Source organism: Bactrocera tryoni, chromosome 3, assembly GCF_016617805.1.
Source record: "Bactrocera tryoni isolate S06 chromosome 3, CSIRO_BtryS06_freeze2, whole genome shotgun sequence".
NCBI classification, from domain to species: Eukaryota; Metazoa; Arthropoda; class Insecta; order Diptera; family Tephritidae; genus Bactrocera; species Bactrocera tryoni.
Window position 1 is genome coordinate 59,371,438 of NC_052501.1, and position 20,002 is coordinate 59,391,439.

Here is a 20,002-nt window from a genome sequence, read left to right on the forward strand (position 1 = left end):
TAAAGTAAATTATACGTCAGGAACTATTTCACTCAACTTTAAGTGTTAGAAGTTGCTAGAATATGCTATAGTAATTCTGGCTGCAACCGATTTTCTGTCGTATACATATGTTATATATTATATATGTTTCCATTCTTAGGACGACGCATAGTATATTTGATTTTGAAGATTTTAAAGAAGGAAATAATAGTCCAACTACAAAAAGTAATATTATAAAAATATTTCTTTTTACACCAAATTTCTTAAAGGAAAAATTATTGATGATTTTGTAGACAGAAATTTTGTGTGTTTTATTGAAAAAAATAACTTCACAATACTTTAGAAACATATGTATATATGCAGATTAATTTTATAAGTATGCACTATTAATATTAAAACTTTAAATTGGCCAATCCACCTACGTAAACTTATAACTGATGACAACGAACGCCATATTAAACTTGCATTGGTGAATGACGTCAGTTTCTTAACACCTAAACGCCATATATGTAAATGTTATACGTTCATACAAACACATGTATGAATATGCCACTCCGAAGAGAAACCCATACCCTATTTTCTCGTCAACTTATGAAGAGAAATAAAAACGTGTTTTGTACCCGTTAAATATGTGGGATAAATAATTATTTCATTTCTGTAAGTATGTATATTTGAGTTGTACAATGAATAAGTTCCAGGTATTATCGTAGGTCATTCTCCTTTAACACAAATTGAAAGGGTAAGAGCAAACTCAAACTTTTCTAATAATTTTACCTTTTTAATATACCTTGCTACAACTTAATTAACAACTATTTATTATATATTTACAATCAACTAAATATTACATTATAAGTTATAAACTGCTTTTTTCTTTACTTAGTTATACATATATGTACATATGTCCAATGCAAATCAAAATATTTTATTTCTAAAGACATATAAATAATATAATAGATTTATAAATATTTGAGATCAGTAATTTAAGAACAACTCTCCTAACTTTTGTAGAACAAATAGTGTAAAAAGTATGATGCCGATATTAGGACATTAAGATATTATTTTGCAAACAAATCAGTAAACCATAATTTGAAGTAACTGAAATGTCAATAAGCATAGTGATATTGAAAAAGCGTATACCTTTATAGTTGAAAAATAATGAAATTTGTGCATAAAATCCATGCACATATATATTTCAATACGCACTGCATAATAAATACCCAAACCCATTCTCTTAGAGAGCAAAAGAGAATTTATTTTCTGAATCAACAAACCTTTTCTCTTTTTATAAGTAAAATTGAGGTTTGAAGTCGGTAGTTATCGACTTCTTATGAATAATGACAATGAATAACAGAAACATATGAGTAGGAGTAAGCGATTTTCGAAACCACTCACAAGTTGTTAAAAAATCGTTATGACGCCATCTAAACATGCGAATACACATTTATTTTTGTTCATGACAATACAGTCGGTTTAATCAAAACTTAATATTAAGGGGCGCTTACATGGTGATGTCATTATATTGGTATAATAGAAAATGATCATATACATACTATATACAGAGATTTAAAATCTGCTCACACAAATTATTGTTAAAAAAATTAATATATTTTACAATAAACTGAATATTCTGCGGACGAATTTTTTAAAACAACCGACAGAAAGTATCACCAAAATACTGTTAAATTTATACATATATGGATTATAAGTCCTCATTATGTAAAAAGCAGTTATTTCAAACTAAGTAAGTTTTCAGACGGGGTACTCAAGAAGATTTGTATGCAATCAACTTATAATCATAGAATTTAAGATACTAGGGCAAAATTTAACTAAAATTCGTTTAGTAGTTTAAGAGATACCCCCGGAAAATCGTTACACGTAATTTATATATACATACATATATATGTAGATTATAGTAGAATATATACTGTAAAGAAAAAATGCACAGCTGTGAGTGAATAATAAGAACTTTCCAACTAAATACAAATATTTCATATTTGCTTTATTTAAGAATGACAAAAGTTGAGATCAAATATAGACTGTGTTTGAAAATATTAAAACGAAAGGTTAGCCGTGCCGCAAAAACTACACAAACAAGTAATGCATTGAAGTAGAACCTCTATTTTAAATATATTCATATTGTTATATATTTATATACATATGCGTACACGGAAAGCTAAAGTATTTTATATATATTTGAATATAAATTATATCATTATAATGGGACTTAAAAAAGACGGAAACAAAACAAAACAATCGCTTTGATTTACCTTTAAATTGTGTCAAAGCATCTTCATAGCCACCCACAGGCAACGGTTGCTGTGAGGGCACTGAGGAATGTTTGGCTTTTTTTGCTGGACTAGTTTCCACATTGAAATCAATATCTCCAATTCTTGCCTTTTCTTGTAAAACAGGTATTTGAACTGCATGCTGTGAATAATAAGCAATATTTTGCCGACCATGTTTCTGTGAGCTGGCGTGGTTTTGGTTGTGTGGGTTGTCTGGGTGATGGTGTTTCGAGTTTTTCCGCACCTGCGGTGATGACGCAATTGACGGCTCATTGCTTATATCGTTGGGATCGAAGCCCAATCGTTCTTTATAATATGCGTGGGATGTCATTACCAAATCTACTACACAAAATTAAATTATCACGTCTAAAATTTAGAATCCTTTCAAATTTAGATATTCAACCTTTTTGGGCACGGTTTAATTTTGGTTTGGTTCGGTTAAATTTTTTAATTTTACTTTTTTAACTTAACTGACCTTAAAAAGTTTTTAAATTAAATTATCTTGAAATTAATCATTGTCTATTGAATTAGAATAATCGTATTTCCGTACAAAACAATACAGAGATATTAAAGTTATATTGTAAACTTTTTCATAAATTTTGCAAATAAAAAAGCTTAATTTATATTCATTATTTTCAATAAAATTTTCTTTATTAAAAAAACAGAAACACTTACTTTGATTAGTAAATCGAAACTTTCTTAACATGGAATAATTGAAAAACGTCGACAATCAGACATTGTCGTCGATAAACGATAAAAATTACTCTGTTGCAAACAAATAACAAATGAAATTTACTACGTTTCAAATCGTATTAACCAGCTTCATGCAACAGGTTTTCTACAAAGAGAAATGTATCTGTGAAAAAGGTCGAAGGTTTTGTTTGGTGTATACATCAGCGTTTGTCAGCACATTTTCACTAATTAATAGTTTTATTTTATCATTGCAATTGTATAAAATCAACAGTCTGCGGTTTTCACTATTTAATACATATACTTAGCACCTTATTTTCATCTAAAGGAAGTTTTTTTTTTTAAATTTCAATAACGAAATCTATTTACACGCAATATATTATGTTTGGTACAATAAACAATTTTCTTCAATAAACGTGCGACACGACAGTTCGTTCCAGACTGAGTAAAAGATAAAAACGAACGCTGATTATACGGTTGACTAATACCAGTAAAACAGACGAGTTGCGTTGAGAGTTGTCATAACCTTGAGTAACTCGCCATTTATTTAAAGAGTAACTATTGGGTATGTTGTACGATCAAAGCCAACTACTTCACAATATCAATAAGAGAGAACTCAATGATAAATATTTATATACATAATTTTTTTAAGAGTTAATTAAGATTCTCCTACAATCTATTTAGCCAAAATTACTTATTTTTATTATAACAATAAGCTTTCAGCAAAAACAATTCATGCACATATGTAGAAAACTTCAATAATAGCAATAATCATAATAATAATAACAGTAATACATTTTACATCAGGCCAAAGTTTTCTAAATACAAACAAGTCGCAAATAAATAACTTCTGGCCAGCTCTGGTACATAGGTGGATGCATAAATAACCTTACGAATTTATATACTACATATAATATTAGCTAATTAGTAATTATGAGTGCGAATTTATTACCTTGCTTGATGAAGGTATAGTTAATCCAAATTTTTTTAAATCGAAGATGGCACTAATAGCTTAATAAGTTAGCATTCGATAGCTGTCTACAGGGGAATGATTTACAAGTTGGTGATCCTCGCTCCTTTATCAATAATAGTATACATTGTGTGAAAAAAGCTCACGGAAATTGTAATTAAATTCCCCGGGTAAATGTTCAAAAAACAATTTATTTACAGCGGCTAATTAAGTCAATACACCTCAGTAATGCAAAGAATTTGTCACAAATTTCGTGTGCAGAATCGTTGCAAATGTTGGAGGAAGCGGTGATTCAGTTTTATCAAAAACACAAGCCTACGTATGGTACAAAGTGAAGGACGATGTTTGAAAATCGTCAAGGCAGGAGAACTCGACAACTTTCGAATTTCTGTTCGAATAATTTTGGTGGGTATTTTGGGTAAGAATCGCGTTGTTGCTTTACTTGTCCCGCTATAGCCGATTTTTTTTTTCAAACAGAGTACTGTAAACAGGTCTCTTTGGACATGCTTGATCGTGCGAATCCCGATCCCACATTCATGGAGAGCATTATTACTGTCTAAACCCATGTCTCATAGGTTTATGAGTTTGGCATGCAAACAAGTCAACAATCATCGGAATAGAACCCGTTTTCACTCGATCGAAGAGATAAAACAAAATTAGCTGAAGGAGTTAAAGGCCATCCTTAAAAATGCTTATTGTATATACATATATTACATAGAGTGAGGATTACTTTAAAGGCAAGAAAATAAATATTGATGGAAAATTAAATATTTTGCGTTTTAGTTACAATTTCCGGATATTTTTTTTTGTCACAAAGTAGAAAGTAAGAAGAATAACAAATAATGGTACATTAAGATGATTGATATTTATTATTAAAATTATAAAATAATGTGAAAATAAATGAGAAATTTAAAACTTATTTTTTCGAAAGTTAAACCTTAAAATATAATTAAACGTGTTGTTTGAACCCACCAACCGACTATTTGTTTTTAGTACAACCACCAATAATATCAGGTTTTCCACGCACAAATTACAATTATTATACTCCGGCAACATGTTGTTACATATTATAGTATAATAGTTTTGTTCACCTAACGGTTGTATGTATCACCTTAAACGAGTCAAGATAGATATAGGGTTATATATACATATAAATGATAAAAATGACGAGACGGGTTGAAATTCTAGTAGCTGCCTGAATATATGTACGTCAGACCCAAAAGCACAAAAATTATTATTAACATAAATAAAAACAATATTAACAAATGAATTTATTTAACGAAAAATTTATATTACTGTTAATATTTTTTTATGTACGAGGAGACGAACTAACTATTAAAAATCGCAACTGAGCGGTTAATTTTTTAATAAAATAAATGATCATAATACTGGTATGTACCAAATGTTTGTGTGAAATAAGTTTAAATTATTCGATAATAATTATTCATAAATAATATGCATTTAGCTTAATTTTAACTTTTAACATAAATTTCTATAGCTTGCCATAAGAAGACATGTAATACCCAAAAATGGTTAAGAGAAGGTTAAACTCTTAATACTTCGTCTAATATCTGATAAAAAATACGTCAATATCCCAAAAAAACCACATTTGCAGTTCGAAGGGCACGGAACTAGGGTTTATTAACTTCCTCTAATTATTCAACAGTTAAATACAGATATAAAAATTCACCCACCCACTTACATAAGGCCCTCGCACTACAAATGTGCACATTATACTTTTTAATTACGGGAATAATTAGGAAATAAATGCGCATAAATACTGTTCCACTTTACCCAAAATATTCATTATAACGAAAAATCACAATAAACAACTTTTCTTTAACTAAAAAATCCACTTTCGTATAAATTGTAACAATACATTTCAAACTGTAAATTAAAAGTACATTTCTTGTTTTAAAAATTTTTAATATCAAAATGTTTAACGTCAAATTAAGGTACAAAACCTGCAATTGGTATTCAGAATCACAACTAGGGCAGCATTTCGTAATACAGTACGATTATGTAACCAAGACCACCCAACATATCTTATATTAAAAACTACTAAAAGCGCTGTCGTTGAAGTTGTTTACTGTCGAAATTTTGACATCATAGACAAAAATTCAATATTAAGACCTAGTCTGAACTTATTCATACAGTCTGTGATTTAGAAGGGAAAAAGTATTATGTAGTGACGAAGCAAGAAAGGCTTTGGAGATATATAAGTTTACAATTTTTAGTATGTAACCAATTCCATTGCACATCATCATTGTCAAGCGATCATCCCCGTTTGGTTTTGAATAAAGGCTACGAGTTATACATAAGTGCATATAAGGTGTAACTGTGCACAGGAAGCTATGCTGGTGCTCCATTAAATTTAATTGGTGCGTAAAGGTTGCAGGTAGGGAAGTTCATGTGAGAGAGAAGAGTCAACGAACAATATGACTAGGTTGGCCGGTTTTTTAATTTCGGGGAACATACCGTGTTATAAGTTAGATATTTCACTTTTAATTAGAATTAGAAAAAAATTTTACTTGGTTGCACCTGTTCAGGCTATAACAAGTAAGGGCTAAGATGGAGTGTAACCGAGCATTTTATACTCTCGCAAAGTGATATATGGAATTTCCGTTAATTAAAAGAAGGCCAGAGAATATCCTGTTACTAGAAAGAAATTGTTTGCTGAATTTCAATAAGCTTCCTTACACTTCAATCAATACAATCGGTCGACCAGAAGTTCAAAAATATTTACATCCGGTATATGTCGGCTAAGGAATATATGAAACAAATTGTACCTCTTTTCGTATATGGCACTAGGGCATACTGTCATCACAAAAATTGTATCCCGAAATATCAATACTAGACCAGATTGAACGATATGTTCGGTAAAAAATTAACCATATGCTCTGGGGTTTAAATTTTTGGTGTTTCGGTCCTTGAAAAGTTATAGTCCGAATTCGACAATTTTTGGCGTTTTGTAAAGAATGAACCAGATGGACTTTGAAAGTTTGTTATATGGGAAGTAGACGTGGTTATCATCCGATTCGTGACCACAGTATGGTATGTGATATAAATGTTTGGGTGATCTCGCACAATAAATTTTATGATATTGGTCAATTTCGTGAGTTATCGCACTTCTCAATCATTTTAACCAAATTTACTTATTTTTATTATAAGAGTGAGCTTTCCGCAAAAAACAATACATGCACATATGTATGTATATAGAAAACTTAAATCAAAGTTTTCTAAATACAAAAAAGTCGCAAATAAGGAAGGCTATTTAGTAATTTTGAGTGCGAATTTATTACCTTCCCTGATGAAGGTATAGTTAATCCAATTTTTTTTAAGCCGAAGATGGCACTAATAGCTTAATAGGTTAGCATTCAATAGCTGTCTACAGGGGAATGATTTACAAGTTGGTGATCCTCGCTCCTTTATCAATAATAGTATACATTGTGTGAAAAAAGCTCACGGAAATTGTAATTAAATTCCCCGGGTAAATGTTCAAAAAACAATTTATTTACAGCGGCTAATTAAGTCAATACACCTCAGTACCACAAATTTAGTATTTCTAACCAAATTTCGAGTGCAGAATCGATGCGAATGTTGGAGGATAAAAGTGAAGGATATGGTGCTTGAAAATTGTCATGCAAATGTAAGATAGATGGCAGGAGAACTCTCTCTCTCTCGCGAGTCCGTTCGAATAATTGCTTCACTCGTCCCGCTATAGCTGATTTTTTTTTCAAACAGAGTACTGTAAACATGTCTCTTTGGACATGCTAACTGCCTATGAGACATGGGTTTATGAGTTTGACATACAAACGAGTCAAAAATCATAGGAATATAAGGGGCATTACAAAGTAAAAAGGACTTTTTGAATCATCGGTTTTTCAACGGTTGGAAGTGAAGTTATTGCGTATTAATTGTTAGTATGTTTGTGTTATCGGTGCGAAAATTAGCTTCGAACAAAGAGCCAACATTAAATTTTGTTTTAGAGTTGGTAAAACTTTTACCGAAACGTTTCAATTGACGAAACAAGTTTATGGCGATGATTGCCTATCCCGTAGCAGAGTGCACGAGTGATTTCAACGTTTTCAAAGTTGTCGTGAGGACATAAATGACGACCAACATGTGGGCCAATCAAAATCCGTAATCACCGGAAACTCCATCGAAACTGTGCGTGAATTCATCAAAAATCAGCCAAAATCATCATGGAAATTCATGGAAATTGAATTGAACATCCCCAAAACATCGATTTATCGCATACCACTAAAACTACTATCTTTATGATTTCTAATAGTTAGATTATAACTATTAGTTAATGAGATATGAGTGAAGCAACTTGTGTTAGTTTACAAAAAAAATGGATTATAAAGCATTTCATGTGTTAATAAAGTATTGCTTTTTAGGGGAAAATACTGTTGAATTTAGGCTCTGCACTAGGGAAATCAACCGTTGAAAAAAGGTTTGCTAAGTTGGAAAGAAGCGAAATGAGCACTGAGGACAATGATGCCCTAAAGAGGTGAAAGCCATGTGCAAAGTGGCTGCCTCATAATCTAACAAAAGCAACGAATTGCTGATTCTGAGGAGTGTTTGAGTGAGAAACATGGCTTCATCATTTCACACTCGAGTCCAATCGACATTGTACTTCGCGTTTTTGCGAATCGGTATTTTTTTTTTCTGTAAGTTGGTAGTACATCTATGCTAAATTTCACGTCAAAATATTTATTAGTATTTGAGATACGCGTCGTTTTGTGAGGCTCTAAAAGTGAATTCTTCGATTTTTACTTAGTCTGAATTTATTGAACAAAGAAGTGTGATAATGCACCATCTCGTTATTTCAATTGATTTGATTTATATGAATTTATTAAAACTGTAAATCGGTAAAATTGATGTTTTTCAGTAAATGTGGAATTTCGGGTTAATTATATACCATTTACAAGAAAATCAACTTTAGATCTAAATCAAAGAAAGTGAAGTTATTTCGATTGAATTTGTTAAATCTGTAAGAACATGAATATTTTATTTCAGTAAATCAGTTAAACTATCGTAAGTTTTAAGTTGCATCAAACAGAAGAGTGTGCTATATACATATTAGCAATCTCGGTTCAGTATTTACATATGTATGTGTATCTTTATAGATATTATATATTATAGGTTGTCAAAAAAGTATTGCGGTATTTTCGCTAGTCGGCGCTGAAAGCGCATAGTTCTAGTTTTAGTCGCATCGGGTCATGCTATACCTTTTTGGAAAGCTCATTTCACGCGCTAACACGTGTTTGATTGTCGTTTCTTTTAAGTCGTTCGTGAGTTATAGCGCCGCAAACATGGAGCAAAATAAAGAGAAAATACGGCATATTTTACAGTACTACTACGATAAAGGCAAAAATGCATCTCAAGCCGCCAGTAAAATTTGTGCAGTTTATGGACCCGATAAAGTTTCCATTTCCACCGCACAACGATGGTTTCAACGTTTTCGTTCTGGTGTAGAGGTGGTCGATGCGCCACGCTCCGGAAGGCCTGTCGTCGAAAATTGCGATAAAATCGCTGAATTGGTCGAAAGAGACCGGCATAGTAGCAGCCGTAGCATCGGTCAAGAGCTGGGCATGAGTCACCAAAAATTCATTTCAATTTCAATAAAAAAAAAAATCAATAAAAATACCGCAAGACTTTTTTGACAACCCATTATATCAAGGGTTTCCAATAACAGTGATATGATTCCTTTTTAAAAATAACTAACTATCAAGGAAATTGAAATGTTTTTTGAATTAATATAAAGTCCAAACGATATAATTAAGTTCTGAATTTAACATCATTCAAATGGCATCTACTTTTGTAGGAACGAATGCCATGAACCCAATTTTTGAGTACTTTTTCCACTAAATCAAGTCGTATGTTATGAATAGCCCGTTCAATATTGACTTCTAAAGCTGAAGTTAGTGTAGTTTATTTCTAAAGACCAGTGACTTCAAATAACCCCACAAGAAGTAGTCTAATGATCACAACTTTTTGGAGTCCACTCAATGTCGCTTTCCATTGACAGTAACGGTGTCATTAGCTTTATTTCGAAAGAAGTACGGACCGATGATTCCACGCGACCAAAAACCACACCAAACTGTCAATTTAGGTGAATAAGGACTACGTCGAATAAAATTGTCCTCTACATTTTGTTCCTTACTGTGCAACAAAAAATTTCAAATAAAAAAAAATTATCTTAGTAGTACTGGAATAAATGCTAGAAAATGTTATGCGTCCCTTAGAGTCAATAAAAATGTATTTAACGCGAAAATGGCAAGCGGATTTGAAGTGCGCGAAAAAACCATTTAATATTTTTAAAAAGAAACCGCAGTGATATTTTAAGAAAATTGCCGAAGAGGTAGGGATCTAACCCTAAAACCATTTCTTGCATTACTAATGCTGCCTAATGGATGACGAGACCTGCGATTTAGCGGACTTTTCTCAGCTACCTGGTCAGGAATTTTATACAGCCGATTTTCGAGGAAATGTTCCTAAAAAATTCAAAGCCAAGAAAGTGACAAAATTTCCAAAGAAATTTCTTGTGAGGCAAGCAATTTGCGGTTGTGGTAAAAGAAGCAGCTCATTCGATACATCGGGTCCAATCAACAGCGAAATACAGTTATGTGAAAAATAATAAGGACAGTTGATGAAATTAATGTACATACAGAAATGTGGGGAAATCCACGGCAATTAACTAATCAAATTTATTGAGAACAAATTAAAAATAAGTTTTTTTTAGTTTTGCCCATATTTTGCTATATTTTGTATTTTATTTACATTGCATGCAGGACACTTCGTGATTTATTAAAAAATACAATATTAAGTAAAAAAAGTAACTAGTTTTCAATCAGAAGTGATGATATTAATTACTTATTAGTTTAATATTTTGTTGAAAATCTCTTGTTATTTAAAATTGATAAACACCGTTTGGGCATAGAATCAACTAGGCAGGCGGAGACTGGAATTGCATTCCATGAAAATTGAATAAGTTGAAAAAGCTCTTCATTATTACTTGAGCACTTTTCTATTAACGACGGTGGCCACTCTTTTGTACACTTAGCCTTGTTTTTAGGGTCGTTTTCCTGCATAAATATCCACCTAAGTGGCATGTTGTCTTCAAGATACTGTAGCATAAATTCTTGTAGTATTGCCACATAATCGGTTGCCTTCATAGTCCTCTGTATCCTATGCAGCGACCCCAGATCATTGTATGAAACCGATCTCCAAACCATAATGTTTCCGTCAACATGTTTAACGGTCTTTATCGTATACTTAGGGTTATAGGCAGCATTATTCGGTCTTCTTACATAATGAATACCTCGATCAGAATTAAATAAGTTGACTTTTGTTTCGTCAAACCCGAGAATGTTACGTAATTTTTTTTTAGGCCAAAGGATATGTCCCTCGGCAAACCTAAGCTTTTGTTGCACGTACTTTTTTGACAACATAGACCTTTTCTCATGCTTCGGCTCTTCTGATTTTCCTTTATAAGTACTTTGCGGTTAGTTGATGGATCAAATTACATTTTATAAGTTTTGACGAATAGAATAGAATGAATAGATTTTTCTTAACATAGCAAACTAAATTTTCTTGAGAAACAACGCTATTTTTGACTTCCTGGCGCGTGTTTTAATCTGGGAAACCCATTTTACTGCTTGTTCAACCAGTGTTTTGGAAGTATCAGTAAATTTGTTACTTTTCTGTACAAATTTCCTGGTTTCACTAAATATTTAATATGTTCTTGAGTTTTCGGATCGCAGTGCTTAACATTTCCTATATTGGTAAAATAAAAAGAAAAAAAAGGTTTAAATTGATTGATATTAAAACCAAAAGCATTATTCTTGCCTTATCTCTGCAAAAAAAACATAGTTTCGTAAAACTATTTTCGTTACTGATTTAAATAGCACGCTGTCCTTAAAACTGCTTGCGTACTTTATTAAGATCAAAATGGCTTTTTACGAAATCTGTGCAAATACTTTGCATTTGTCTAACCGAATCTGTTTTTATAAATACTGTGATCAAAAAGGCCTTTAAGACTTTTAAAGAAAGTGGTCTTCAGCAGCTATGAGAGTATCGGATACTACCATAAAAGCACTAATGAAAATGAAAAATAAAATTATTGGTTTTTCCCCCTTTTTTTCAAATTTAAAATGATTTTTTTAATAAAATATTTTAGCTAATAAAAATTTGACTACTGCACACTGGTCGATTTCATATGCCAAAAATAAAAAAAAATAAAATTTGAAATTTACCACGGTTTGTATTAAAAATATTAAAAAAAAAACAATAAAACTAACGTTAAATACATTTTTGCTCTATCCCATTCGTACGCGCAACGAAAAGCGAGATAAGTGAGAGAATAGAAACACGCGGACTGTGAAGTGAAAATATTAAATAAATATTATCTCTTATAAAAAATTAAATTGCAATATAAAATCTTGTTTAATCGCCATAAATCGAAATGAATATTAAGAAGAAAGGTATATGTTATATAGCAAGTGGCTTTTATTTAATAATATATTGTTTTATTGTTTAAAACTATTATTTTACAAGTGCCTTTTCAAGTGGAATGTTTTTCTTTATACATCGATTTAAGTTATACAAAAAATTGTGATCCCTGTCTCGCCCTCAAATGAGTCAAGTTTGTTTATATTAATTAATGTTTTCTAAGTCTATGCTTTTGATTTCAGCTGCCACCTTTGCCCTTTTCTTTGTTATTCATATTAATCTACCAGTCATGCAGATTTTTTGTGTAATTTTTCATAATTTTTTGTATTTACGTGTATGTGTACACCTGTATATTTTATTATTTTTTACGTTTTTTTCGTCATATATACTTGAGCTTTGGTTTTCATTTTATCATTTTCTAGGCACATCATATCAGTGTAAACTTTCACTCGTATATATTTTTGAATTTTGGTGTTAAGAAAATTTGTGAATAATATCAAATCATAATAGCAAATTTAATAAAGCATCAGTATCTACTTATTAGAAGCTTCGTTTACAAAAAACTTGATATTAACATTTTATACTGCTATGATAACATTTTAAAGGAAAAACAGTTATCCTGAGGAAAATGTGGCTTTAATGGCAGTTCTGCGCAGAGCGAATATAAGCAGAAATTTGTAAGACAAGAATTTATTTGTCACGACATACATATGTCCTCTACAACTAATAATAAAATCGCAAAATGATGAAGAGCGCAAACAAATTTAGAAAAACTCCAAACCTTTGTCTACTCACTATTGCCGTTCTGTTCGAATTCAATTTCAAAATGAAACACTCCAATCAACCCTAAATGCACTAGATTTGATCTAGATCCTGCAAGCGAATTAACTTCAAAATATTACTGGTATTATCTTCCTTCGTCAGCCCATAAATTTTAATTCACGCTCCCGATGTTATTCAATATGCATCAGTTTCAATCGGAGAGCTCTCAGAATAATCTGCTGAGAAAAAACAAGAAGGACGTTAAGATGTATCGACTAAACATACACGAAAGAACTAACGGGCCGCTACAAATCAGGACTTGCTAAACCGATTACATTTGAGCTTAGATCCTTTCATCACCATTCAAAGAAAGTAATGCAAAAGTAAATCAATTTTATTAAAATCAGTTTTTGATTTAGTTGAATAATATTCAAAAAATTCCTTTTTTCGTTTATCAACTTTTTTAATTTAATATAATTTTTTAAAATTAGTTACTATAGGGGGTGGCGGAGTGGGAAACGGGAGATGGAGATTTTAAAAAGCTTTGGCAAAAGTGTCACTTTTATACGAGGGACATTTCAAAGTAAAAAGGACTTTTTGAATCTAGCGCCCCCTGGTGGCGTCATCTATATGTCGACTGGTGCGATAGAATCTGCTATCTTTATCGATTGTCCAGTGAAAATTGCATGATATTTCATGGATTGGAAGTGAAGTTATTGCGTTTTAAGTGTCAGTATGTTTGTGTTATCGGTGCGAAAATGAGCTTCGAACAAAGAGCCAACATTAATTTTTTTTTTAAATTGGTAAAACTCTTACTGAAACGTTTCAATTGATGAAACAAGTTTATGGCGATGATTGCCTATCTCGTAGCAGAGTGCACGAGTGGTTTCAACGTTTTCAAAGTGGACGTGAGGGCATAAATGACGACCAACATGTGGGCCAATCAATATCCGTGATCACCGGAAATTCCATCGAAACTGTGCGTGAATTCATCAAAAATCAGCCGAAATCACATTTTAACTATTAACCACTCCCCGTAATCACCTGATATGGCACCGTGTGACTTCTTCCTTTTCGGAAAAATGCATTTGCCCACGAAAGGAGAGCATTATGCAGACGTAGAGGCCATTCGAAGGGCTTGCACCGGCATACTGGCGGCCATACCGGCTAACGAGCTAAAACACTCGTTCGACATGCTTTTGGACCGTGCAAAAAGCTGTATTGAAGCAGAAGACTATTTTGAATAAAAAAAAATTGATTTTGCCGAAAAAAACATTTGTTCTGTTTTTTAAGTCCTGTTTTCTTTGGAACGCACCTTGTATAGACAGTGGAAGTATTTTTGGCCGCTGATTCCATACAAGACCGACCACTATATACTGGTTTTAAAGTTATTTCATTATTGTAACGGACAATTTTATTCGACGCAGTCTATATAATGGTTGTTCATGAATAATTTGTGGACTAAAAAACGTGCCGGATCGGTGAACAGAAAACGCAGATAAGCCTACGTGTTATATAAAATAAACCGAATATGAGCGAATTAGCAAACGAGATTGTGATACAATCCTGGCTGTATGTGTGCTGAGCAGGTTGTAAAATTTTTATACTCTCGCAACAATGTTGCTAAGGAGAGTATTATAGTTTTGTTCACATAACGGTTGTTTGTAAGTCCTAAAACTAAAAGAGTCAGATATAGGGTTATATATACCAAAGTGATCAGGGTGACGAGTAGAGTCGAAATCCGGTTGTCTGTCTGTCCGTCCGTCCGCCCGTGCAAGCTGTAACTTGAGTAAAAATTGAGATATCATGATGAAACTTGGTACACGTATTCCTTGGCTCCATAAGAAGGTTAAGTTCGAAGATGGGCAAAATCGGCCAACTGCCACGCCCACAAAATGGCGAAAACCGATAACCTATAAAGTGTCATAACTAAGCCATAAACAAAGATATTAAAATGAAATTTGGCGCAAAGGATCACATTAGGGAGGGGCATATTTGGATGTAATTTTTTTGGAAAAGTGGGTGTGGCCCCGCCCCTACTAAGTTTTTTGTTAATGTCTCGGAAACTACTATAGCTATGTCAACCAAACTCTATAGAGTCATTTCCTTCAGACATTTCCATATACAGTTCAAAAATGGAAGAAATCGGATAATAACCACGCCCACCTCCCATACAAAGGTTATGTTGAAAATCACTAAAAGTGCGTTAACCGACTAACAAAAAACGTCAGAAGCACTAAATTTTACGGAAGAAGTGGCAGAAAGAAGCTACACCCAGGCTATTTTTAAAAATTGAAAATGGGCGTGGCCTCGCCCACTTATGGACCAAAAACCATATCTCAGGAACTACTAGACCGATTTCAATGAAATTCGGTATATAATACTTTCTTAACACCCTGATGACATGTACGAAATATGGGTGAAATCGGTTTACAAACACGCCTTCTTCCAATATAACGCTATTTTGAATTCCATCTGATGCCTTTTCTCAATAATAAGAGTATATACATTAGGAACCAATGATGATAGCGGAATAAAACTTTACACAAATACGGTATTTGAAAAATATGTAAATGACGGATAATGAAATCTCGATTATTACTTTATCGTGCGAGAGTATAAAATGTTCGGTGACACCCGAACTTAGCCCTTCCTTACTTGTTAATTCAGTATTTTATTAAAAACTATATATTTTTTTTTAATAAGATAATTTTAATTTAAAAAAATATTCGATTCCATATTTTTTCACAAAAAATACTTTCTTATTTCTTATTATTCTTCTTTTGACAAACAACTGAAAATTCAAAATAATTGAAAACAAGAATCAGCTGTTACTTAAGCACGGGAGACTTATCCCATTTTCAGTACTCACCCCTCAGGGGTACTCACAACCTGTCATAAAGCATCGTAAAATCATAAGATTATAAATTTTTACACTAGTTTAAAAAAAATGTTTTTGGTTTACATACAAAAATGTGTTTACACAATTACAATTCTCAATGTTTTCGGATCGTTATAACTCATAACTTTATGAGACTATGTGAAACACCTAATTATTTTCTTGTTTTATCTTAAGCACAACTTATTGTGTTTTTGTTTTTTTTTTTTAATAAACCGAATAGAGCGGAAGCATTTATCCAATCGAATTAGCAAACGTGAGACAATAAAAATTGAGATATCTTGAAGAAACTTGGTGCGCGGGTTCCTTAGTACAAAAAAGATTACGAGTTTGTAGATGGGCGTGATCAGACCACTGTCACGCCCACAAATCGCCATTGACCGAAAACCTATAAAGTGTCATAACTAAACCATAAATTTATGAGTGCTGGTGTGAAAATTAAAATTCTTTTTTATTTTTTTATTATTATTATCTTTTTTTTGATCTCGTATTTAGAGTTGTGTATTGATATGGCGGGGTTACGTACTACCACGGGGAGCTTTAGACCTGGCAAATCAACAACCGACCAGGTATTCACCATGCGCCAAACCTTGGAAAAGACTCGTGAAAGGAGAATCGGCACACACCACCTCTTCGTCGATTTCAAAGCTGCTTTCGACAGCACGAAAAGGAGCTGCCTTTATGCCGCGATGTCTGAATTTGGTATCCCCGCAAAACAAATACGGCTGTTAAACTGACGTTGAGCAACACTAAAAGCTCCGTTAGGATCGGGAAGGAGCTCTCCGAGGCGTTCGATACCAAGCGAGTTTTCAGACAAGCCGACTCCCTTTCATGTGACTTCTTCAAGCTACTTTTGGAGAAAATAATTGGAGTTCCAGAAGAAGAAGGTACCATCTTCTGTAAGAGTATGCAGCTGCTGTTGATATCATTGGTCTCAACACCGGCGCCGTTAGATCGGGAAGGACCTCTCCGAGCCGTTCGATACCAAACGAGGTTTCAAACAAGGCGACTCCCTATCGTGCGACTTCTTCAACCTGCTGCTGGAGAAAATAGTTCGAGCTGCAGAACTTAATTGAACAGGTACAATCTTTTATAAGAGTGTACAGTTGCTGGCGTATGCCGATGATATTGATATCATCGGCCCCAACACCCGCGCCGTTAGTTCTGTTTTCTCCAGACTGGGCAAGGAAGCAATGCAAATGGGTCTGGTAGTGAACGAGGGCAAGACGAAATATCTCCTGTCATCAAACAAACAGTCGTCGCACTCGCGACTTGGCTCTCACGTCACTGTTGACAGCCATAACTTTGAAGTTGTAGATAGTTTCGTAAATTTGGGAACCAGCATAAACACCACCAACAGGTGTAACTTCGGACTGAATAGGCAATTGAAAAGTAAAGTCCTCTCTCAACGAACAAAAACCAAACTCTATAAGTGGCTCATAATTCCCGTCCTGCTATATGGTGCAGAGGCTTGGACGATGACATCAACTGATGAATCGAGGTAGAGAGGTTTCGAGAGAAAAGTTCTGCGAAAGATTTATGAACATTGACATAGTTCAGCGAATTAAAAGACAGCGGCTACGCTGGCTAGGTCATGTTGTCCGAATGGACGAAAACACTCCAGCTCTGAAATTATTCGACGCAGTACCCGCCGGGGGAAGCAGAGGAAAAGAAAGACCTCCACTCCGTTGGAAGGACCAGGTGGAGAAAGACCTGGCTACGCTTGGAATATCCAATTGGCGCCACGTAGCGAAAAGAAGAAACGACTGGCGCGCTGTTAACTCGGCTATAATCGCGTAAGCGGTGCCTACGCCAATTAAAAATAAGAAGAGAAATCAATCTTCCGTTTTTCAAAATGACGGGCATTTTAAGAGTGGTCAGCTGCTGCGATCTGGAAATATTTTCACGACTTTCAATCTTACAAATTGCTAAAGCGGCTAGCGTCTTGTAGATGTCTAGTTGTAGTTGTTTCAGAGTAATATGAACAACTTTTGCCATAAAGAAAAAAACGAAATTTTAGTCAAGCTCTTCGAAAAAGGGGTAAAACAATATATCAAATATATGACGCAGTAATTTAGATCTAAAGCTTACAAAATAACGAAAACATATCAACAATATAACAATTACCTGCTATTCTTAGTACAGCTCTATCTGCGGGATCAAGTTGTAGAATACTAAGTGGTTTATCCTTAGCCCATTCGCTAAGGCTCTCACGATCCATCGTTCCTTCTGCTCGTGATTTTACAAAATAGTTGCCATCAATACTGACTTTGGTTCATATTTTACAGTTTATCAGGTTGAAATGAATGGAAATAGATCACGCCCACAGTTTTCCTATAAATTTATATACTATTACATCAATATACAACAAAATGATTTGAATTAAAAACATTTGTTTTTTATATGGTAAACTCCTAATTGGATTTTTTTGTATTAAATATAAATAAAACAAGTAAGAAAGGGCTAGTTTCGGATGTAACCGAATATTTCAAGGATCAAAGTCGGGGAAATACCTTCAGGTGTTGGCATTTCTTTTAATGTTGCGAAAGAATTCAACATTCATTATTAGACGAAATCGTGAATGAATAAAAATTCAACTATGTATTTTAATAAGTTATGTTCTAGGTGATAGACTCGATTAGTTTTATAACTATATTTTACTTCCGTCAGAGAAAAGAAGATATAATAAAATCATGCTCAAACGGGATATACGTGCGGCAATAAAGACGTAGCGACAAACGGAGATCTTCAGCTATATAAAAGTAAATTTTAAATAAATTCTACTAGACCTACAAGGAGTTCCAAAGTAAAAAGGACTTAAAAAAACAGAACAAATGGTTTTTTCGGCAAAATCAATTTATTTTATTCAAAATGGTCTCCTTCTCTATGGCGGCCAGTATGCCGGTGCAAGCCTTTTGAAGCCTACAATAATGAAAAAAACTTTAAATTCAGTAGTCCGATTTTTATAAACTAAAATATTTCATTAAAAAAATTTAGTTTAAATGTAACAAAAGGGAGAAGAAACGTCGAATTATGTTTTATTAATTTAGTTTATATTTTTCCGGAACCCCATTAGTGCTTTTATGGTAGTGTCCGATACTCTCATAGCTGCTAAGAACGCTTTCTTTTAAAGTTTTGAAGGTCTTTGGTCACTTTGGTCACTGGGCATCCCGCTAATGCAGAAGCCTCATCTTGGACTGAAACAAGGTAATCTGGGATCTCTCTAGTGGAAGACCCCGGCAGGAGAAATATTGATTACTTTTGTATTTTAGAATTCTTAAACAGGTCCTGGTCGCTGAGCAGACCAGGGACAAAGAAAGTGCGGACTTCGTCCTGTCAGCGGCCTATTTTCCAGGAGACACGCATACTTCGGTCACCGAGCCAGTGCTGGGCCTGGTGAATTACTGCGAGTAGAACAAACTGCACCTGGTCTTGGGTTTTATGCGAACGAGCATAAAACTGAATGGGGTAGTTCGGACTGCAATGCACGAGGTGAGTCTCTCCTTGAATTAATTATTAGTAATAATCTAAGTATTGAGAATGTAGCATGCGAACCTACATTCGTCACTAGTAACAGGAGGGAAGGATTGGAATTCACCATAAGTATCGAACGCATGTCGGGGTGGTCTCACAGTGGGGAGTGTCGTCAGAACCTTCATTGTCAGATCACAGGATGCAAATCCCTCCCCCCAACGTTTTCCCAAAAATACAAATTAGGCCACATATCGGGATATAATAGAGCTAAATCTTAAAGAGGAGAGGAAGCTAGTCAGAGGTACAAAGGTCATGGGAATGGAGAGCAGGCTATTTGCTCTGAATCAGGCGTCACAAGCGCGTATCACTGCAGCTCCCCCCTAAAGACGATTACCAAAGGACGCAACTGACCCTGGTGGTCAAGAAAACTCTCGGTACTCAGATCAAAGGTGCGTAAAACTTCAGCTATCGAAGCTGCAAAGA

The 20,002-nt window shown here is 33.7% G+C and overlaps 1 protein-coding gene across 15 annotated transcripts in view; it reads right to left on the minus strand.

Annotated features, from left to right (window-relative positions):
* Window positions 1-20,002, minus strand: part of LOC120772369 (microtubule-actin cross-linking factor 1) — a 145,869-nt gene that overhangs the window by 113,417 nt on the left and 12,450 nt on the right. For 4 of the 15 annotated variants that reach the window (XM_040100955.1, XM_040100954.1, XM_040100943.1 and 1 more), the window contains exon 2: window positions 18,173-18,379. In XM_040100955.1, coding sequence (XP_039956889.1) covers window positions 18,173-18,266 — 94 coding nt within the window. In that variant the 5' untranslated portion in view covers window positions 18,267-18,379. Of the gene's footprint in view, window positions 1-2,246; window positions 2,618-18,172; window positions 18,380-20,002 lie in introns of those variants that run through there. The other 11 variants (XM_040100940.1, XM_040100938.1, XM_040100939.1 and 8 more) reach the window with 4 other exon arrangements.